The sequence below is a fragment of the Gavialis gangeticus genome, unplaced genomic scaffold, assembly GCF_001723915.1.
Source record: "Gavialis gangeticus isolate Ggan-Ray unplaced genomic scaffold, GavGan_comp1, whole genome shotgun sequence".
In the NCBI taxonomy this organism is placed as follows: Eukaryota; Metazoa; Chordata; order Crocodylia; family Gavialidae; genus Gavialis; species Gavialis gangeticus.
The window spans coordinates 71,915,696-71,938,598 of NW_017728993.1; the positions used below are offsets into that span (position 1 = coordinate 71,915,696).

At 47.5% G+C, this 22,903-nt stretch overlaps 1 protein-coding gene across 1 annotated transcript in view; it reads left to right on the plus strand.

The window, feature by feature from the left end:
- DDR2 (discoidin domain receptor tyrosine kinase 2) overlaps nt 1-22,903 on the plus strand; it is a 247,325-nt gene that overhangs the window by 80,396 nt on the left and 144,026 nt on the right. Inside the window, exons 3-16 of the mRNA XM_019502008.1 lie at nt 5,352-5,454; nt 5,753-5,984; nt 6,710-6,857; nt 7,382-7,487; nt 8,282-8,465; nt 9,165-9,408; nt 10,453-10,515; nt 11,356-11,486; nt 12,042-12,252; nt 12,716-12,939; nt 16,516-16,643; nt 17,258-17,449; nt 18,289-18,523; nt 21,685-21,834. Of these exons, the coding sequence (XP_019357553.1) occupies nt 5,352-5,454; nt 5,753-5,984; nt 6,710-6,857; nt 7,382-7,487; nt 8,282-8,465; nt 9,165-9,408; nt 10,453-10,515; nt 11,356-11,486; nt 12,042-12,252; nt 12,716-12,939; nt 16,516-16,643; nt 17,258-17,449; nt 18,289-18,523; nt 21,685-21,834 (2,351 nt within the window). The remainder of the gene's footprint in view (nt 1-5,351; nt 5,455-5,752; nt 5,985-6,709; nt 6,858-7,381; nt 7,488-8,281; nt 8,466-9,164; nt 9,409-10,452; nt 10,516-11,355; nt 11,487-12,041; nt 12,253-12,715; nt 12,940-16,515; nt 16,644-17,257; nt 17,450-18,288; nt 18,524-21,684; nt 21,835-22,903) is intronic.

The window sequence follows — 22,903 nt, forward strand, 5'->3', positions numbered from 1 at the left end:
TGGAACCAACTTCCAAGAGAAGTGGTGCAGGCTCCTACCCTGGGGGTTTTTAAGAGGAGGTCAGATGAACACCTTGCTGGGGTTGTTTGACCCCTGTACTCTTTCCTGCCATGGCAGGGGGTCGGACTAGATGATCTGCTCAGGTCCCTTCCGACCCTACAAACTATGAAACTATGAAACTATTGGCTTAGAGATGCCAGATGAACTCTGTTACCACTGGCCATGCTGTGTCAGGCACCATATCTCTGGGCAAATATTGTCCCTACAGTAGCTCTACTAGTGTGCCTTGCTCCTTATTTGTAGCCCCCTGTATGTCATTGTGACTCTGCCAGGGCCTTTTTACCTTGGGTCACAGCATGCCCTGCTTACCCACCCTTGCATGTTGCCACAGCTCTGCCTGTGCATCCCATTTCTGACCAATAGAATCCCAGTTCTCTCCTGAGCACGAGCACTTATTCCTGGTGGATGTTTTGATCTGTCCATACCCAGAGAGGAGCCTGTGCTCCCTGAACATATTTGCCTTGTGATTATCTGCTGTGGCACATGGAGCCTGAGCCTTTGAATAGAGGCCTTTATATGTTTTGTTCCAAGTGGTCCAGCTTTCATTTAAGGTTTAGAGCAGGGAAAAATAGGATGGCTGATTATTATTATTGTTCTGTCTTGGTGCCAGCTACTTTTTTTGGCTGGTAGGGTTTTGGACTAAGGCTTGCTTCATGAAAGACTTTGACAGACGCTTGGCCCCTAGTCAGAGCTGGTGTCATTTGAAGCCTTTTAAAACAGTTTTGATGTAAGCAAGAAAAGAGTATCAATAAAGTACAGGCTCAATCCCTTTTCCTGATGGCCTTCCCAGAAGTGAAATCCAGTCCCCTTGGGCTCAGTAGAGGAACTGGTTTCCATCAGGGTTTTACAATAGGCTTTTTCTGGTTCTTGATATGTTCAAGAGCCAGTCCCAACAATGGAGAAGAATTTCTCTGTGGATTCTGCAAACCATCAAAATGATTCTCCAGGACCTGGTCCTTTTTTACAGGAAGACTTCTGTTTGATACAGTCTTGGGTTTGTCTGGCCCAGTTGGACATTTTTAGTGGGTCCAAACAGATGAACTGGTCCCATAAAAGAGGGCTGGTTTCTGACTTCTGGTGAGTTTTGCAGCCATACCCTTTAAGTTGCGATATCAGAGCAGATAACTGTTTTAACCAGATCCAGGCTTGGTCAGCAACTGGATGGAAAATCTCCAAGGATAGCTCAGGCACTGCTGTGACTTGCACTATTGATTTATCCAATTCTTCTCTTCTTACTGGCTCAGTCCAGGTAGGGACCAGCTGGGTTGCTGGAGGTGCTGTCTTTCAGATGAGAAATGATAACCAAGTCTTCCATCCCTCAGTCCCACGTGGACATCAAAGCTAGACTGTCGAGAGTGCATTGGCGCATAAATTCCGGTGTAGATATTTACATTATGCCTTGCAAAATTCCCTCTGCTATTCAGCTTTCACCTTCACTTCCTTCCTAGATCAACCAACCATGTAGCACTGCTGTCAACTGTTAATTACTGCCTGCAGCTCACCCCAGCAGTTGCTACCTTGAAGAGGCCGGTAAAGATACCCTTTCTGACAGCCTGAAATGTGCTTGTCTTGAGATTTTTTGGATTGCAGTGCCTTCAGTGCATTTCACTTAGCATACTGAGTAAGTGCATAATTTGCTTAACTGAACAGCACTCAGTCCCAGTTATAACAGATGTCAGTTACCTTCATATTGGTTAAGCGTTAAGTATTTTTCAGGCCAGGGGTCAGTAATGTTTTTGGGCAGAGTGCCCAAAACATCCGCAGCCTCAACTTGTAAGATGTTGTCATGACAGTGCGGGAGCCGCAAGGGGCCTAATCCGTCTTGTGGTAGCACAGTCCCAGCCCCTTCCCTGTCCTCTGCCCTGAGACTCATGTGCCAAGCAAAATGCCTTTGCATGCCATGCTCTGGCACCCGTGCCCGAGGGTTGCCTACCCCTATTCCAGACCCTTCTACCTACTTTGTAACTTACTGTGCTCTACTGAAGGGTGCCAAAAACACTGAAGATGTAAGTGTTAAAAGGTGCTATTAGAAATCTTGCAAATGATAGAAACAAAGAAGTTGTATAGCTGCTGTCTTCCTTCATTTTTAAAGCTTGTAACAGAAATCTTGAAACTTTTTAATAGTTGCCTTAAATGCAAGAGGAGCTAGTCCATTTCAGGACTGCTGATACCACAGCACTGTCCGTTTCAGTGCTTCTAATAGTGAGTTTCAAGGCTTGTGTTAATAATAAAGATTTCTGGTGCTCAGTGTTGTGGAGAAAAACTTGAAAACCTGAACTGAAGGTTGCCTAAAGGCTCAGAAACCAGAAAGCCAAATAAAAAGAACCCCACAAGTATTAAATCTCAGAATTTCTGGGTGCCTGACTCATGATTTTTGAATGCTAGGGGCTGGCAATGTTGCAAAACATCCCCGAGTAGTTTCTCTGTCAGTACTGACTCATACACCCAAAACACGGTCATGTTGCTTTCCCCTCTCCATCCCAGCACATTCGCTTTGTGTGCACTAATTGAAAATCAGCGTGAAAACTGATGCATCTGCTTCAGGGACTGTTCATAGTCCCCTTGCTTGGCCTCTCCTTCCAGGAGGCCTTGGGAATGTAAATATTCACATAGCTCCAGAGGGAACACTGCATGCTGGGATTTGTAGTCTTTTTTTAGCCATGCCTTTTATTAAAGCTAAGGGTGGCAACTGTCTCTACCTTGTAGGAATCTGGGGGCTGCTTTGGCTTTAAATCCTATTGCTACATCCTCATCTCTTCCCTTTGGCTTGTGTGCATGTGTTTACTTGGAGGCAGTTTATGGAGGGAGCTTTGCGGCTGGAGCCAGTGGTGAGACAGTAAACATCTCCGAACAAGCAACTCTTTCAGTAGCACTCTTGGCAGCTAAGCATGAAAAAATAACTCCTGGAAAGCTGGGCTGTATCTACCACTGCTCCTGGACCAGGCTGCTTCACATGGGACACAGCAAGCCTCGAGCCACAGCCACCAGCCCTAGGCAGTGGGTACTTTTCCACTCCTGGACGGAGGAGTAAATGCAGCCTCTGGAAGGAAGTGGGAGGAAACCAACCCACTGTGGAGTGGGAAGCCAGAAGGTGCTACCTGCTGCAGAGCACTGGGGAGGGTTTTAATTGAAAGCTGTGGTGCTGTCTTCAGGAGGTGACATGCTCAATTCGCTTGACGGATTTTTGTCTCTTGTTTCTTTTGGGCAGGTAGTACAGGATGACAGTCCATTAGAGCAAAGGGATGATTTCTAAAGTGAACTTACCTCTGGGGAAAAAAGTGGCTGGAGTGAGAGCCCTGAGAGACTGAAACCCCTGTTTATTCTCTGAACAAGGACAGCATAGACAAGAGCCATGCCAGCTGCCAGCTAGCTCCTTCACTCTTTTTCCTACCACACCTCCTGCCAACACACTTTACCTCAAGGGGTGATGGCTATCTAATGGCCATTTTGGTCCTTGCCTTCTCTCCTGATACTACCAAGGGAATGGGGGGGACAGGGACGGGGGGTGGGACAAGACAATTACTGGTTTTATGGGCACCCAACCCCATAGGAATAGAAATTAGGCCATACCCATCATACCCGTGCCCACTGCTATACCTTGGATTATTACACATAAACCTTAGGGAATGGGTATTTTGGCTTGATTGATCTCAAGGACCCAGAAGTGAAGGGTTTCATGGATTTTAAACTATCAAGTCCCACTAGGAGCACTTAACCAGGCTTCTTACCTAATGCAGGCCCCAGATCTTCCCCATATGTTTTCTGCTGCTAGTACAGGGCATTAGTGGTGGAGACTAGATATCTCTTTTTAAAAGATGCAGTCTACTATCTTGATTTAAAGATCCAAGTGATAACTCAGTAAGGTGCTTTTGCAAATCCCACCCTGGGAGTGAGGGGGAAGTCCCCCAACCCTGTCAGTTTCCCTCACCGTTAACAATTTGCACCTTCTTTCCTGTTTGACCTTTGCCAACTTCAGCTTCCAACCACTGGATCCCGTTCCACTTTTGTCCACTATATTGACAAGCCCTCTGCTTTCTGAAATTGCCTTTCCATCTAGGTACTTCTGAACAGGAAACAAGTTGTTTTCAGGCTGCTATCCCATAAGATAAATAAATAGAGCCTCTGTTGTCTTTCACTATGAAAGATGCCTTTCAGAGCACAGATTATTCTTGTAACTCTTCCTTAACCATCTGCTATTCTTCAACAACCTTTTCCAAGTGTGGCCAACAAAAGTGGATGCTGTATCCAGTAAAGAGCTCACTTGCGCATCTTTGTGGCTAGCTTGTTGAAAACCTCTGTTCCAAAGAGGAAACAAAACTGTTAGAGTGCATGAGCAATGGATTGGAAAATGAGATGGAAAAATTACTGTGATGCCATTGCAGAAGACAGTGCTGCAGCCTCGCCTATCCTTGTGAACCACAGTGGGAACACGGCAGAATAAAACTGGGCTAAGACATGATGAAAAAAATGATTCAGGGATTGGAAAAATTTAGATGAGAGGAAGTTTAAATGAATAAGTTTGTTTACTTTGGAGAGGAGATAAATAACACAGATTCTGGTTATAGTATCTATTATAATGTACAGCACAGGAAGGGCAGATCAGGTACCCTTCTTGATCCTCTCTTGGCACAGGCACAAAGTATCTGTCCACGAAACTGAAAGGCAGTGACTGCAACCCCCAGAAGTAAATCCTTCTTCACACAAGACCTACTTAGCCTATAGAACTCATAGCCACAAAATATTATTGAAACCAAAAGATGAATGGAGGCTACCACGGATAATGAGACTCTCCAGCAGTCTGCTTATAAACAGGGAGCATGTCAGAGTTTTAGAAGGGCACTAAACCCATCACTCTTCAGAGCTTATGGTAACCTCTACCCAGTGGAGTCAGAAGGATGTGTATACATCAGTATATATAACCTATCCCAGCCTGCTGCAACTTTTCCTACACATTCCTCTGAAATATCCAGTACCAGTCTTGATCAAAGATAGGGCCCTGGCTAAGATGAGCCATGGTGACAGTTCCTATCCACTGTGTTCATTAGTGCCATATATAGAAGTCATATCTCCATCCTACTACTGCCCACTGTTTCCCCGTTTACACTTTCCAGGATCAGAGGGGTCCTCTTATCAAGAACATCATACAGATAACAGCAAGCCGCCTGCATCCTGCCTGGCCTGCTTCCAGAATGAGATCATTGAAATCACTGTGCCCTGCTTCTTGCAGAGAACCAGAGGAGTGGCTGACCATGCTTAGCAGAAGCTCAGTGCTCAGTTCTGTCTCATTTCAGGTGTGTGCCGTTACCCCCTGGGCATGTCAGGTGGCCACATCCCGGACGAGGACATCTCTGCCTCCAGCCAGTGGTCTGAATCCACAGCTGCCAAGTATGGAAGGTGAGGGCATGTGGCATGAAGAGTCAGTGTAGGCACGGATGGGTTTGGGTCCCTTGCAGTGCAGCAGATACGGGTTGCTTGATATAACCCCAGGGTGTGGAGCTCTTGCATTGCTGAACATCCTCAGGGGCTGTAACCATGGTGCTTTGCTGTTCTTGTTTGCTTTAACTGGGTTTAGCTGTGGCCAGAGCAAGTGATATAACCCAGGGAGGAGGCAGGGGAAGGTCTGGTTTCAATTGTCTCTGGAAGTGATTCCCTCTCCTTCTTGGTCTTCCCACCTCACCCTGCACTGCTTTAGGCTAGACTCAGAAGAAGGAGATGGTGCCTGGTGTCCAGAGATCCCAGTGGAGCCGGACGACCTCAAGGAGTTCCTCCAGATTGATTTGCATGCCCTGCATTTTATCACTCTGGTGGGGACCCAAGGTCGGCATGCTGGTGGCCATGGCAATGAGTTTGCACCAATGTATAAGATCAATTATAGTCGGGATGGCACACGGTGGATTTCCTGGAGGAACCGACATGGGAAGCAGGTAAGGAGATGGGGAGCCTAAGAGGATCTCCTCTGCAGGGCTCCCACCCTCCTGAAGACAAGCTTACAGGGGAAGGCAAGTGTTGTGTATAACTCAGTCATAACCAGCCAGCTGGGTGTTGATGCACTGGTATATACAGATCTCCATGGAGCAGACCCAGCACCAGGGTGGGCCAAGCATCACTGTACCTGCCAGCCTGGGTATGCCCCATTTTGCTGAAATTCAGACCTAAAGCAGTGCAGCCTGGGACCAGCTGGGATGTTGAGTGCATGGTGCTTGTTGGAAGAGATGGTGGCAAAGAGCATTAGCAGTTCTTGGGCTGTGCCTCTTCTCCTTGCGACCACCAGGCTAATGCTACACAGTGCAGTGTAAGCAGGCTCCTTGTAGACTAGTGCTGGGGGGATGTACTTAGCTTTTGGTGTGGGCATGTCTGTTGCCAGTCCTTGTGCCTGTAGGAAGAAACAGCAAAGCCCTGTATATAAAAATATATGTGTGCGCACACATGTGCATTCATGTGAGAGAGAGTTGTGCCTGGCACAGAGATGCCAAATCTAACGCAAAAGGTAAAGAGCAGCAGGACACAGCCTGTGTTAACACATCTCCTCCAGGGAGATGGAAAACAAGGACATCTGCCCTGCTCCAGGACCTACAGGGATGCAAAAGCAGCCCCCTTCCTCCCTGTCTTTCCCAGTGACCCTCGGTTGCTCTGTTTGCATTGTGCTCAGGTGCTGGATGGAAACACCAACCCTTATGACATTGTCCTCAAGGACCTGGAGCCCCCCATCATCGCGCGCTTTGTCCGCTTCATCCCAGTCACCGACCACTCCATGAATGTCTGTCTGCGGGTGGAGCTTTATGGCTGCGTGTGGCTGGGTAAGTGGAGCATTCTGAGGGAGCCTGTATTCCCCCTGGGGTATGGCACCCAGAGGAACAGACATCCAGGGGAATTTCTAGTGCAAGGAGAACATTCCTTGTGGCAGTAGGATCTTGTGCTGACGGCATCTGATGCAACCTAGTGCACAAAGTGTATGTTATTGGAGAGTAAAGCAGGGAGACACAGTTGTCTTCATCTTCCTGCCTGGATTTCCTGGGGATGTGTGGTTGTGAGGGAAATGCTTCTTGGCCCTGATGCATGCCTCTGACACATCACTTCCACAGCCCTATTATGTCAGCCTGCCCAGCCTTCCCCTTCCATGCATTTTGGGGGAAACTTGCACAGAAGTGGTTTTCCCATTTCTGAACTCAAGAGGGAGGTCTTGATCCAGACCTACAGTATCAAGCTCTCAGGCTGGGTGTGGGATGTCATCTGTATTGGTCTGGGTGAATGACTGCAAACCCCACTGAGGAAGACTTTGTTCCTTTGGTAAGAGCAGCAACTCCCTTTTCTCCTCCTGCAGATGGGCTAGTTTCCTACAATGCTCCTGCCGGACAGCAGTTTGTCCTTCCTGGTGGCGCAGTCATTTACCTGAATGATTCTGTCTATGATGGAGCTTTTGGGTACAGGTGAGCGCCCAGAGAATGTCTTGCCTGGCAAGTGGCAGGCACAGGGGAGTTGGGAACAGGTGGGGGTTGGGTTATGACATGTTGCCATCAATTTTTCAAAAGTGCCTGCCTGTCTCATCTGAGACAAAAAATCTTGTCGGTGATATATTTTATTTGACCAGCTGTATAGCTGAGAAGACATATAGGCGAGCTTTCAGGTACCAAATACTCTTCCTTAGATGCGAGATAAAAGTACACGCAGCTTGAGATAAATAAAACAAAGGCCCGTGTCTGGCTTTCTGTCTGTCCGAGTTCCTTAATGGCACACAGCTGGATGTGTGTATCTGGTACTCCTAGATACCTCTACAATACCATTCAGTTCGTGGGAGCCCAGCACTGAAACTGGGTCTCAGAGGATTCAGTGGAGAAAGAGAGATTTACAGTTTCACTATTTTAAGAAGTTAAACGGTAGCATAACTGAGAGGGTGTGACCAGGGCAGCAGCCCTGGGCACTGCCTTTGTGGGGGCGAGTAACGGGGGCATAAAAGTAGCTGTCACCACTGAGGTGGCTGATCATACCACTGTGATTGGCATGGTGGTGCCCCACATTGCCCCATGTGTCCTGGCTGCCCTGGGTGTGGAGGCATAGCTGTTCTGAAAAACCCTCTCTCCTATTTTACAAGTATTTGTGATAAATTCCTCCAGGCATCAGGTGTTTCAGATGGGAAGGGAGGAAGGGCCAAGAGCTGGAGGGCTTCCTTGTGGACTCCAGAAGAGACTCATGCTCTGTTGCTTCCTTCCCTTGTGTCTGGCAGCATGACAGAAGGACTGGGCCAGCTGACAGATGGGGTCTCGGGGCTGGATGACTTCACTGAGACCCATGAGTACCATGTATGGCCTGGCTATGACTATGTGGGGTGGCGCAATGAGAGTACCACCAGTGGCTACATCGAAATCATGTTTGAATTTGACCGGATCAGGAACTTTACTACCATGAAGGTCTGCAGCCCTGAGGGCTCTTCTTTTAGTGATATGAGTACTGGCTCTTGGTATACCCTACCTCAGTGTATGCCTTCCTGGAGAAGGCACACTCTGGAGAGGCAGCAGGGCTCTCACTTTGCCATGCACCTCTCAAAATGCCAAGGTCTTGGGGTCTGAGATATAGTCTGACCTGTGTTAGAGGGTGAGCATGAATTAGACAAAACTCAACACATTTTGCAGGTAGCGTCTGTGCAAACAATGCTGCCCCTTATACCCCTGCTGTTCTCCTCAGTCCCAGCCAGCTGCACTGTTAACTCTATAGCCCCAGATACTGCCCAGATACCCCCTGACCTGCTGTCCCACTTTACCATCCCTGTCCTTGGGAGACCTAACAAGCTGTCACTACCTATAATGGCAGTACCACTATGAACTGCTTGTGAGGGAGTGGGATGAGACCACACACTGTCCTCATCTATGACCTGAGACAGATCCAAGCCTCCTGAGATGATGAAGCATCCCATTGCAGCTGGTCCTTGTGGACACGTGTTAAGGGTTTCTAGGCCAGGGTGAGAGCAAGGGAAGAGAAGAGGGTACAATAAGTATTTTATTCCTTTTGTGAAACTATCTCAAAGTCCAATGGGGAATTACTTTGGCTGTTGAATGCCACATGCCTGTGTCAAGATGACACTCATTTAGCCTTCTCTGTTGCTGCCACAGGTGCACTGTAACAACATGTTTGCCAAAGGAGTGAAGATCTTCAAGGAGGTTCAGTGCTATTTCCGCTCGGATGCCAATGAATGGGAGCCCAATGCCATCTCCTCAGTGCTGGTGCTGGATGACGTCAACCCTAGTGCACGTTTTGTCACTGTGCCTCTGCTCCACCGCATGGCTAATGCCATCAAGTGCCAGTTTTACTTTGCTGACACCTGGATGATGTTCAGTGAGATCACCTTCCAGTCAGGTACTGGCAATGAGAAATAAAGGGCAAGGAGGATGGGTATTTTGTGGTCATACTGCATAGGCCAAGGAAGTGAGGGAGGAGGAGATTCAAATGCCGCAGAGCTTGGTATCAGACTCCTGAAGAGGCAGACACGGGATAATCTGCTCCTACATCTTTCACACTGCTCTCCAACAAGAGTTTTGATGTCTCTTCCAAAACTTTTTGCCAGTAACTTGGATAGACATGTGGCATTTATGATTTCCTTATGCATATCAAATCCCTGCCTTAACTCTCCTCAATTCCTGGCTTCTATGCATATGTCTACATCATGTCCTCCATGTGTCCCAGCAGGGATGCTCCTGAGCATGCCCTGCCTACCTGCCTACTGCTTGCATACGCTAGACACAGATACATGCTGAGGAAGATACACCAGGAGCATCTCCCTACAGCCACTCCAAAGATCTCTGTCTCCATTTTGCTTGATAGTGGCCAGTGTGAATGCCCCCTTTAGACATTTACTGCTGCATATCCAGGTTTGGCATGTGCAAGCAGGAACATTGAGTAGGCAGGGCATTATCAGAAGCATCTCTGCTGGGAAATCCTGGGGACACAGTGGGGATATACCCTAGTGACTTCTTGAGGCAATGAGTTGTGCAGTTGAATAGCTCGTAGGGTAGAGGTGTATGTATGTCCTTTGATGGGTTTGGCAGCCAATGGAATTGAGAGGTGAGGACAGTTGTGTTAGGACACTGAGGGGGGCCTAGTCCCTGAAGATGTTACTGAGGTACCAGCAGTTATGATTCATTCTGGGAAGGAACAGGGTGTGAAAATTGAGCCTTGTACCCAGGGGACAGATAGAAAGTTCTTCTGCTAGTGCCTCTGATGGGGGATGTATGTGGGGAGTCTTTGGGTTTTGGATGCTGCTGAGTCCTGTTAACCATGATTCCATACCGGTTCCTCATTAGGGACATGCAGCCACATCCCTCTGTGATAATAAACTCATCCACCAAGCTTGCATAGGTTTGCAAGCTTCACCATACTTTTCTTGATGTTGTCTCTTACCAGACGCGGCGATGTACAACAACTCCGGTGTGCCCCCCGAGTCACCCGTGGCTCCAACTACTTATGGTACGTGGCTTCTTCTGACAGTTATGTATGGTCAGGGCAGAAGGCAAAGGGGCAGGAACAGCATACAATGAGTGAAATAAAAGGCCTAGGACATACTGTACTGTGACCAGGTCATGCTATTTCAGATTCAGCACATCAAATGTTTCCCTTTTCATTAAAAAGAAGCTCCCAACGAATTTCCGGAGTGCTATAAAGTCTAGCCAAGAGCCTAGCTGCAGCTGGCAGCTTGGGCTTATACCACAAGAGACACATACAGCCTGGTGATGGGCACACCTGTCTAGAGATCAGGGAGTTCATGTTAACTTCAGTCTCGTGATTGTGAACCTTCTGGTTCCATAGCTCATGCCACCGTGGAAAGGGTCAATAGTGTGGGTGCACCAGGACACCACACAGAGACAGTCACTGAAGGCAGGATTATCTCTTGTCCTGTGCATCTGTGCCTTCCAGTCACCTCACCAGTCAATGTACAAGGCCAAGGGGAGGCTCCACAGGGCTGCTGCTCCCCATGTGCAGGTAGGTGAGGAATAGTGGTGGTAGGTATACCCCAATGAATAGGAATAGGTAGGTGTACCCCCAATGTACTGGCCAGCAAAGGTGCACTGTTGCTGGCCAGCACTGTGGCATGTGAGGTGTCATGGATGGAAGGTGAATCAGAGATGTACAATTTTGCGCTGCCATAGATCATAGGTTAACTCATGATCTAGGCGTGGTGTGTGGCAGGGAGCCCAGGGGCAGAAGTGCCACCCTGCAACTGAGTGCTCCTACAACCCAACCTATGCTTGATCTGAGATTCTTGTCCTTGGCAATAGCCAACGCCTGCTCTTTTTCTCCTCCCAACAGACCCAACCCTCAAAGTGGATGACAGCAACACTCGCATCCTGATTGGCTGCCTGGTGGCCATAATTTTTATTCTAGTGGCCATCATTGTCATCATCCTCTGGAGGCAGTTCTGGCAGAAGATGCTGGAGAAGGTGAGGCAAGCTCAGTCATTTGTTGTGTAAGGTTTCTCTACACCCTAGGGCTTTCTTCCCAGGGCTGCTTATCAAAATCACAGGTGACATCAGCACTTCCCTGACAATAGGGTCTGCTTCGCTGGGGTGAGATTCATCCCTGTGCAGAGCTCTTGCTGAAGGACAAGTACTATTTACAGCCCATGTGAGCTAGAGACCAGTACACAGACTTGCTTCAGCTCTGCTCAGACTGAATTTCATCTGAGCTGCTGAGGAACTGGATCTTCCCACTGGGAAGTGGGTTTTTTTTCATGTTTGGCAGGAGTGTTGCAGTTTATACAAAAAAGGAAGAGCAGAACCTTCTCTGCCAGACCCTTCTGACTTGAGAAACCATTCTCAAACTGATTCTCCCAGCTTTTGGAAAAGCCATATTTCAGATGCAGTCTGTCCAATGTGGTGTTTTTGCCAACTTGGTGCATCTGACTGGTTTGATTTGTAGGCTTGTCTCTCTGCCCAGAGTGTGGGAATGTCCATCAGTCTATCCCTACATTTTTTCCTTCCATGTTCCTTTCTCAGGCTTCTCGACGGATGCTGGATGATGAAATGACAGTCAGCCTTTCCCTGCCCAGCGAATCCAGTATGTTCAACCACAACCGCTCCTCCTCATCCAGCGAACAGGAGTCCAACTCCACCTACGACCGCATATTCCCCCTGGGCCCGGATTACCAGGAGCCTTCACGGCTTATACGCAAGCTGCCAGAGTTTGCACCAGGAGATGAGGAGGCAGGTGAGAAGCAAGCAGGGGAGTTAAAATAAAGTCCTGCAGCTTGAGAACCTTCTCCCCCAGCACTCCTGTGGTTACAGTTTTAGCCATTTCCCTGTCCCTGTGCATGGAGAGATCCCCTCTAGGGAAGCAGTGGCAGTCCAGCTTCATTGCTCCCAGAGGAGCTGTCATCCCCAGCTGCATTATGGTTGCTTTCTGAGCAGGTGGCACATGTTCTCAATGCTCCTGGCTTTTCTTTGCACCATCTGTGGCATGCACCATAACCTGGTCCAGAAACTTGGTGGAAGTTTTCAGAAAACTGAGAAGCCTGAATAGGCCTCAGACCCCTGTAAACCTCCCTTAAAGTCTAATCCACCCTCTCCAGGAGCCTGGGAGAGCAGGTGGTCTGGGACATTTTCTGTGTGACTGGGCTCCAGGGAAGAGTCCCTCTATAGCAGAGCTATTCTCATTGCTCTTTTCTTCCCAGGCTGCAGTGGTGTTGTCAAACCAGCCCAAGCCAATGGCCCTGAGGGGGTCCCTCATTACGCAGAGGCAGACATTGTGAATCTGCAGGGAGTGACAGGCAGTAACACCTACTCCGTGCCAGCCATCACCATGGACCTGCTCTCAGGCAAGGATGTGGCTGTTGAGGAGTTCCCTAGGAAACTACTGACTTTCAAGGAGAAGCTTGGAGAAGGCCAGTTTGGGGAGGTGAGTGAGCCAGTGTTTACTTTTACATTCACTACAGACCGTGTCTGCTCCCAGGCTAGGCTGCAGGGTAGAACAACCAGTGACAATGGCTTTCTTCCACTCTGAGAAGGATATTCTCTGGTGCTGAAAGAGGTGAGAGCTTCCTGGTGATTCATGGGAAGGTTTTCCTTAGGGTGAAATTATGCATTACACTTAGACCATACTAAATCCGAGGAATGATAAGTGGTGTTAGAGTTAGATCCTCTGTGAGCAGTTACAAGTTAAGGGCTAACATCATTCTTGCCTGCACAGCTCTGACTTGTCACAGGAGGGCTGGCAAGCAGGGGTGTGGCTAGGAGCCAGGACACCTATTTCTGCTCTGGGTAGGACGAGACTGGAAGCAACATATCTTGGGATGCTGGAGGACTGAATTGCTCATTTTATCTCTGTGGAACAGAAAGAAGTTAGCCCAACACGAGCTAAGTAGCACAGCCCCAGAGTTAACCTATGCCTGAAATGGCATAACTTTGAGATGCTCAGATGGCACTTATCATGAGTTAATGAGCTTTAACATGTGGATGCTTACATTTGAAGCACGCTTAATATGGTCCAAGTGTAATGTGTAATTTCACCCTTGGAACAGATCTACACATAGACTGGTTGGGGCTGAGGGGCTATCAAATCTTGAAAGCTAAACGGGCTGAGTTTAGGCTACTGTGTAGATGGAACAGCCACAAGGCCCAGGTACATGCTCTGGGAAGGGAAGTGAGTTATTTATTAGCATGTGTCTGTTCTTGTCAGTCATTGCTGAACCAGTGCCTCAATCTGGAGCTAAGGGTGTGGCGCTATAGAAAATAAGCGTTCTTGTATGAGACATAAAAGGATGTGGAAGTGACAGTGATGAGAAGACATACCTTCCAATGCACTGGTGGAAATTAATAACCTCTTCATGCAGTCTTCCTGTTCTAGGCCAACCAAACATTTGCTTTTCTTTTTTACCACTCTACAAATGAAATAGTTCTTGCCTCATTAAATAGATGTGCAAATAATGAATAATTCTTTAAATTCACAAACAGATTCACTATTTTCTGTGACTGATTTTGCTGTCCAGAAGTTAAAAAAGAATGTTGACTGGTTGGAAAGGGACCAGAAAAAAACTGCAAGAATGATTTGTGGTCTGGAAAATATGTCTTACAGTGAAAGACTAATCAAGTACAATCTGTTTTCCTGTTGCATTGGCCAAAGTTTTTTTTCTCCATGGTTTCTGCCAATGCAGGATTTGTAGAGCTTCTTGAAAAAAATTGACACAACAGCTTTCTGTTGGGAAATTGTATTTCATTTTTTTTCCAATCAAAATATTTTCCAGAAATGCTTCAATTTCTAAATGAAACTTACTGTATGAAATGTAACTATGATTTGAAATCAAAATGGATTTTTTTGAACTTTCTCATTTCATTTTATTCCATTTTTCCCCTTCAGTTTCATTTTGTCTATTATGTTAAGTTACGTTACATTACATTAATGTTTAGCCATTATGAAAACTAATTGTAGGTCATTTTAATGTTTCCAATGAACATTTTTTTTCATCCCAACTTAAGACGGAAACAAATTTTGAAATTTCAGAATTTCTCATGACAGAAATTCTGTTTTCTGATGGGATTTTTTTTCCTGCCAATTTAGCTGACTTTTGAGGGAAAGGATTGTGCTGCTTTAACACTGAGCAGCTCCAAGTTTGCTGGAAGTTAAAGAAAAAATCTTCACTCCAGAGTTATCCTAAAATAGAAAATCTCCTAGCAGCTGACTTCGGTCAAGTAATTGATTTACTAGAGATTGGGGATGTTGGTTGTCATGCTCAGTAAATGGCCCTTTTAACAATTTTGATACTGTCTAATGTCAATATTGCTCCAAACAACATGTAGGACTCATTTGGGTTGGGAATAAATCCATTCTTGGGATCTGTACTGCTCCGATAACCAAGATTTCCACAACAGGATTTGAGCCTTGGTGACTTAAAACGCATTTCCTACTGGGTAAAGCTGACCCCAGGGCCTCTCGTTTCCTGGTTGCCCCTTCTGTTCTATCTGCACTACGCCATCCTGCTACGCAACATCTATGGCAATGTCAGGACAGGAGCTATGAGATGAATTTTATTTCCAACATGTGCTTTGTGAAACCTGGGTCCACTGTTCCATAACCTCAATTTTCCTTAGGCAGCACAAAGCTCTATACCCATACCCTGCAGCAGTTGATCACTGATGCCATCTGGAATGTTATAGCACCCACTGATGCCCCTTCCAAACCAGACAAAAAATTCATTTCATTTAAGTCAGTGACTTGGAAGGCCCAGAGAATTGCCCACTTCCTGCAAAATCAGCCTGGGCCCTGAAAGTCAGGCAGGATCCTTCCCTTCTCCACATCATTCCCTATAATAAAGTTTTAGTGGCTAAGGGCGCGGGCATACCACAAGGTAAATTGATATGTGAACTTATAGCATGTCATCTATACCACAATAACTGCCTGTGTGAATGCGCTTGCCGCACAATGGAAGTAGGGTGAGTTACCTCAAATTTCCCATGGGGTAAGAGTGCACACACATGGGCACTTATCATGGAGAAGTGAACACCCTCTAAGTTAATACCTTAGGTTTCTTTGTAGTAATTTGTTCACTGGCCCGTGCCATAAATTTTGCCCTCATGGCACACGCTTGTGGAACCCCATTGGCCTTCAATGAGTGGGGGCAGTGGTGCTGGACTGGGTCCAACTAAACAGTTTGGATGAGGACATACAAACTTAAATAGATTCTGGTTTGTTTGGCTGTGTTGGCTCTGGTGGGAAAGCAATGCAGGGAAGAAAGCCTGATCTAGCCAAGGGCCAGAGGTTGAGTACCCCTAGCTTAGGGCATTCTGTAAGATCACTCACTTCCTAAGCGTAGAGCTCCAAAGTGGCTCGAGCTTTAGTCTACTTATTTGTCTGGATATTTGAATTGGAGCATGTTGCTGTGATGTTTGTCTGACAGAGCATTGCCAATTACCCAGGTGTGAGTGAACAGGGGACCTGGTATGCAATGAAACAAAATTCATCAGTCATTGGTAGGAACTTGAGGTGGTGAAGCATTTTTGGGAATGCGATTTGTTGAGAGTGGCTAAGTTAACAGAATGTGGGAGGGTCTGCTTTGTCTCAGAGTTCAGGTGTAGCTCTGCACTGTTCTGCTCTTACCTCTAGTGTTCACAGAAACCATTTTATTGAGGAGTAGATCACAGGTATTTTGGAAGATGATGAACTACTGCAGAAAACATTCATTAAACACAGTCCCTCCATTGAGCCAGGGTATAAGAGTGGTGGTAGCTATTGTCGCTTCAGACTATCACTGTTACCATTCTGAGGCATAGAAAGGAAGAAGACCTGCTCATCTAGGGTCTTGTATTGGCTTTGTTTTTCCCCTCAACCTATGCAGTACGCCTCGTACCAAGGGGCTTCTTGAAAACAGGATCTGGTCCCATGCAATTTCTGTTACCTATGGGAAAGGAAGCCAGTTGCTGATCAGTTCATGTCTATTTCCACAGGGGAAAGTAAATGCTCCTTATTGTCTCCCTTTAGGTTCATCTCTGTGAGGTGGAAGGGATGGAAAAGTTCATGGACAAGGATTTTGCTTTGGATGTCAGCTCCAACCAGCCTGTTCTGGTGGCTGTAAAGATGCTCCGTGCTGATGCCAACAAGAACGCCAGGTATGCCCACCACATGGAGCTCCATTCCCTGGCAGTTGTGCGTTTACCCTTTTAAGTCAGCCACTCCAGTCTCAGTGAGAACATTGCCCATACAGAAGAGCCCATTAAGTCACTAGTAAACACTGGCCACAAGCTCTTCACTTCTATTGCCACTATTGAAAATATTACCCTGTGCCTCACAAGATGTACCATGACAATAGAAGGGGCCCACTCAGAGTGAGTCCTTTGTATCAGCATGGGGTGTTCTGCTAGTGATGGCGCATATGCTTGTAGTTTAAGGAAATATCTGAATCGCATGGTCATTAGTATTCTCTGGAGGAACAAATGCAAATACCTCCCCAGTACCCACATTCTGTGAATGAACAAATTACACTAGGGAATACCTGATCCTGCACCCTGGATTTTTGCTGTGGAGTGACCTGTTACGGTGGGATATCTTCTGCGGCTCACCAGAGAAGCAGCATTTCCCCTGGAGCTTCTGTCTTCGTTACTGCTGTGTGAATTGCATTTTGTGGTTACATTCCCTGGTTTGTATTTCATATCACTAATCCCAGTGCCTGGCATGTTTGGCTCTGTCTGTGTGTGTCTGTCCATGTGGCTTCTGCTTCTAAAAGGAATGACTTTCTGAAGGAGATTAAGATCATGTCGAGACTCAAGGACCCCAACATCATCCGGCTGCTGGCAGTGTGCATTGCTGAAGACCCCCTCTGCATGATCACTGAGTACATGGAGAACGGAGACCTCAACCAGTTCCTGTCCCGCCATGAGCCCCAGGGCACCCCCACCAGCAGTGCGCCCACTGTCAGGTAGCTCCATTCCCCCTCCGACCTGGGCTCTTCAGTACACACAACTCTGCTTCCTGTTTTTGTGCTGAAGGGGAAGAACAGGTGTGACTGAAAGGGGACTAGGGAGAGTGGGTGGGTCTGGTAGGAAAGAAGAAAGAGGGAGAGATGGTGTAGCTGGGTGGGGAATAATGTGCTTGTTGAGGGGTAAGCCAAGAGCTGGGATTTCTGGGTAGGCAGGGTAACATGTTCCTGGGTGGAAGAGGGTAGAGGTGGGACTGGGTTGGCCAAAAGGAAGAGAACTAGTGGGGTGGGGTAACAGGTGTTTGGGGGCAGGAGAGGGAGTGTATAGCGGGGCGAGGAAGGGAACAGCCAGTGGTTCCACCTCTGTCCAGTATACTTCCTTTTCTTGGACTCCCCCACATTGTGCTCCCAGCATTTTGTGCCATTGCTCTGGGTGTCCCTGGGATGTGCCAAACCCATCTAAGTTTGTAACTTAGGGTTGGCTTAGCATGAGGTGGATGCCCTGTGAGGGTTTAGGCAGATCCCACTGATATCCATGCCATGTTCATTCCTGACTGCCCGCTTCTGTGACAGGCTGTTGAGAGGGGTCCTTACTAACACTGTTCAGGACCTGCCCAGTGCCCAGGCCTTGCTTTGCAGAAATGCAGGTATTATCATGCTGGCTTTCTCCTCTAGCCTATATTAATGTCTCTGTCACCCCAGAGGAGGAAGCCTATTTGTGCTGTAATAAGCCAGGCTGCTCTGAACCTCACAGAACTGTTCCTGTTTTGGTTATGCTCATTTGGTCAAATACATGCCCAGCAGCCTCATTCCCTGCTTGTCCTTCCCTGTCTCTGCAGCTACACCGACTTGAAGTTTATGGCCACTCAGATTGCTTCTGGCATGAAGTATCTGTCCTCTCTGAACTTTGTTCATCGAGATCTGGCCACACGCAACTGCTTGGTGGGTAAGAACTACACTATCAAGATAGCGGACTTTGGCATGAGCCGGAATCTGTACAGCGGGGACTACTACAGAATCCAGGGACGGGCGGTACTTCCTATTCGCTGGATGTCCTGGGAGAGCATTTTGTTGGTAAGTGGCTGTGTTGGGGTGCCACTGGCACCGGAGAGGGTGAGGAGATTTCTGGGAGCAGGCCTCAATTGTCCTCTGTCCTTGACTGCTTCCCTTATAGCTGAGAGGTCATGGAGGGGTGGGTCTCAGGGCTCTCCTGCCCACTGCCCTCCCCTGCACTGGAAAATCAGAAAGAACAGGGGGTGGAATGGGTCACTCTGCATCTATATTTCTTGCTTCTCAGAGAGTTCAGGACCTTCTTTTCATGCCTAGAGTTGTCTAGAGATGTCCCCAGATGGGGAGAGGCACTACAGTGAGAAACAGATGAAAAGAAGATGGAGAAACAGCAGTCATATTTCGTGTTTACACAGGGGCTGTGGCCATCTTGGGAACCTAGGTACACCACCCTTTGTCTGAGAGGTGCCATATCTTCTCTGGACATCTTGCTTAGGCTTGAGGAAGAGAATGGTGCATCCTTTCTGTAGTCTTATACTGCCCACAAGTGAGTGAATGCAAGCTAAAGGCCTAGCTGGATTGTCAGTATCCGTTCAAATGTGTATATACCTGTTGGTGAAACTACACAAGTGTTGCTGCCCATTCTCTCCCAAACAAAGCATTTCCTATGTTCTGAGATTAACCTTCAAACAGGGCCTGCCAAGCCCATTAATAGGAGCCCCTCTCACTTCAGCTCAGCCCTCTGGCTACTCTTTGGCATCTACCAAGGACGGCTGGAGAGCAGAGGCGGCTGCCTGGGGCTTGGACAGAAAGGGGGCCTGAAAATGGTAAATTTTTCTCTGTTGTCAGATTATTATTATCATTCTCTCTGGTGAAGGGGGGCCCAATACCAAAAGTTTGCCCGGGGCCACCAGGAGTCTAGGTAGGGTGCTGCTTGAGAGGTTTCTGCTTAGAGCCAGTCTGCCATGTGGCACTGGAGACACAAGAGAACAAGTCACCTCAGACCAGTAGCTGTGAGTCACTCACGTGTCTGTGCAGAGGACCAGCTCCCTTGAGTTGTGGGCCAGCAAGAAGCATGTTCTTTAAGGTTTGCCTGTGTACCAGTGAGAGTGAGATCGTGTAGGCATCTCATGGGGGATGGCACATCCATGCTTGACAATATATTGCTGTGTAACACTGATACCCAGGAAACCACATCTTAGATGCAATTTTTGCATGTTTTGAATCAATGGAGTGTTTCAGCCTCTCCTAAATGCAGGGAAAGCACAAGAGGTAGGCATGTGCTAAGGGAGGAAGCTGGAGCGCACTGCTCTCTGTCTATTCTTGATGGCCAAGTGGCCCTTAGGAGGCCGTCACCAAGTGGTGCATGCTAGAACAACCCACTGGGAAGATCTGGTCTTCTCCCCATAGAATAAGGGTCCAGTGCTGCTCAGAGCTGAGGCCTAAGATGGCAGATTCACTGGGATAGAGCAGTCTCAGCACATGACTTTGGCGGTGGGGCTGCTTACCATAGCCTAGTGAGAGAAAGGATTTGGCTCACAAGGGTCATGTACAACTTTACACCAGCATAGAGTGAAGAGAAAAAGGAGTGCCATAGGTCAGTGGCTGCTTGTACAAGTGCACAAGCCACAGCCAATCACAGGGCACAGAGCCACCCCCACCCCCCGCCTTTGCAAATGTATGCATTGTCTAATCTGCCCCCAACTTTTGCCCACGTAGATCTCCTTAGCACCCTTGCTTCAGGCAAGGGTTCCTACTGTTTTAACTACCTCTAAATAGTGGAGCATACTCATTTAGTTTGAATGGAAGATGACTGTTACGCCTACCAACATCAATTAAATTTGTGGTTGCCCACAGATTAAAGATTTACTTGCTTTAGCATAACACTGTTCTCTACTTGGTTGATGGAGGTCTGGGTATAGAGCCTGTTTGTGCAGATGCTCCATAGTACTGGGCACAGCTGTAACATTGGGTTCAGCAGTAGTTGAGGTAGCTGAGTGCCGTTTGTTAGTTAGATCCAGATTTCAAACCAGATGCATGTTATCAGGGATAGGAGCCAGGGATTAGCCGTGTTCCTTGCATTTGAAATAAATTCTCACACAGTCTTGTTTCTAACCCACAGCCTCTGGACTGGAGCCAAATATTGTACTGTAATTTATAATAAAGCAAGGACCAAGCTAAACATACGAGATTGAGTGGACATTCTTTCCAAACCAGAGAATAAAAATGAGAAACTTAGTACAATAGCTCAGATCCAAGATCTGTCAGGCTATAGCAGCAGCAGTTCATTTACTTAGATATACTATACAAAACATTTATTGTCATTTTCTGACATCACAGCACAAAAACTGTGCAGCCACATTCTTATGTCAGACAGCTTGGCCTGAAGTGTTAGTTGCCTGTGATCAGGTGACCAGGATTTCTCTCCAGCCTGGGAGAGAGAGATCCTGGTTTGTTTCATTATGATTATTTATTTTTTACCAATATAAGATTGCATTTGTGCCTTCTAAAGCCAAGGCTCCTCAACATCTTGTATCAACACAAATACAAAGCAAGAGACCACAGCCATGAGACCATGGCTTTCAAAACTACCCCATCCCCTCTTAATGGCATTAATGAAAGTCTGGTTAAACAAACATGTCCCAAAGCTTGCCAGAGGCTGGCTTTGTTTGGACAATGAACAATATGGGTTCAAGAGGCATAAGTCACCCCCAACAGTGTGCCATTACCAGCTGAAATCTCCAAACCAAAAAAGAGAGATGCCCAAGCGTGGTTTTGTATATAGTAAACAAAGCAAATCAAGAGATGATTTTTGAAGGCAAAAGGAGAACAGGCTCTAGAACAGCTTAACTACTTGTATGGTAAATGCTCTGTCCCTTCAGATCAAGATAGGGTCTCATTCAAAGGGATATGGCATAGCACATTATATACTTGCATAAAATGTAATTGTATCAGTCAGGCACTCAAAGAGGGCTCTGTCCCATTTCCATCCAGCTGTCTCTCTTGACAATTTTCCCATGAGAATTTCACATGAAGATCATGAGTCAACTCGAATATGAATAAGGTCAGCAGAACATGTCCTGTTGTCTCCAGTGGTCTCTTGGGTAGGCTGCAAGAACAGGGAGGAGGGACTAGTTGTAGGGATGCTGTGTGCATACGTGCATGTGTCTATGCATACACATGCATGTGTGATTCTGAACCGATCAACTTTTGCTTCCTCCATGCAGGGCAAATTCACGACAGCCAGCGATGTGTGGGCATTTGGCGTGACACTATGGGAGACTTTCACTTTTTGCCGAGAGCAGCCATATTCTCAGCTGTCAGATGAACAGGTCATCGAGAATACAGGAGAGTTCTTCAGGGATCAAGGGCGGCAGGTAGGCAACAGGGAAGGGGGAAATGCATAGAAGGAAGGGACAGCAAAAAAATAACTGTTTTATAAGCCTTGGACGAGAGGACCTTGCATATTAAACGTAACCAGGCAGATAGCCCAGTTACGAAATAGTTAAATGCCCCATAAACCTGGCATTTAAACCATGGACAGAAATACAAAGTTATAAGGACAAAAACCTCTGTGTTTGTGGCGGGATAGGCCCTAGGGCAGCTGCAGTGCCCCTAGTAGCCACAATCATCCTGCCCTACTCCAGCTCCTCTGGGTACCCCATCACAGTCTTAGCTGCCACATCTTGATGGAAATGTTCTATTGGGGTGGGAGGCTTCCCCAAAGTCCTAGAGTAATCCAACTGCTGATGTCCTAACTTGAAGTTAAGCTACTTGTTTGGATCCCAGTCTGCTACCAAAACCTATCCCCAAACCCTACTGACACTAGTCAGGCACCACTCATGTCCTAACCCATGCCTTAGGGGCAGTATTTTTGACTTCCATCCAACCCCACAGCCATAGCCATGCCCATGCCTCTACTCAGTCACTGATTTTGTGGGGCCTCTCCAGCACTCTGTATACTCTGCCCTGTGGTGACACGTAGGGGGTGCCCATGCACCCCTGAGAGCGCCAGTACACCCCCTTACCAGCCATGCTCACTGCTTAGGCTATGGGCAGGCAGGAGCACCAGTGCCCCTCTTGCAAACACCAGCTGATCACTGCATCCGCTTCTGGGAGTGGCTGTGACCACTTCTGGGAGTGGCTGCAGTGATCAGTCAGCACTTGTTCCCAGAAGTGGCCACAGCCACTCCTGGAAGTGGCTGCAGCTCTCGCAGCCCTCAACCACAGCGATCAGGCATCATGGGATCGCCAGGGAGTGGGGAACCTTGCCCCTCAGTCCTCACGATTGCCCACAGGGGACCTTTCCCCACAGTCAGCAAGACTGGTTGCAGGGGGAGCACGTTCCCCCCCACTCCCCGACTAGGGCAGCACCAGTCGCCTATGACTCTGCCCCTTGGGAACTAGACTCTCTGTGTCTTTGGGCATTTATAGACATGCTTGGGC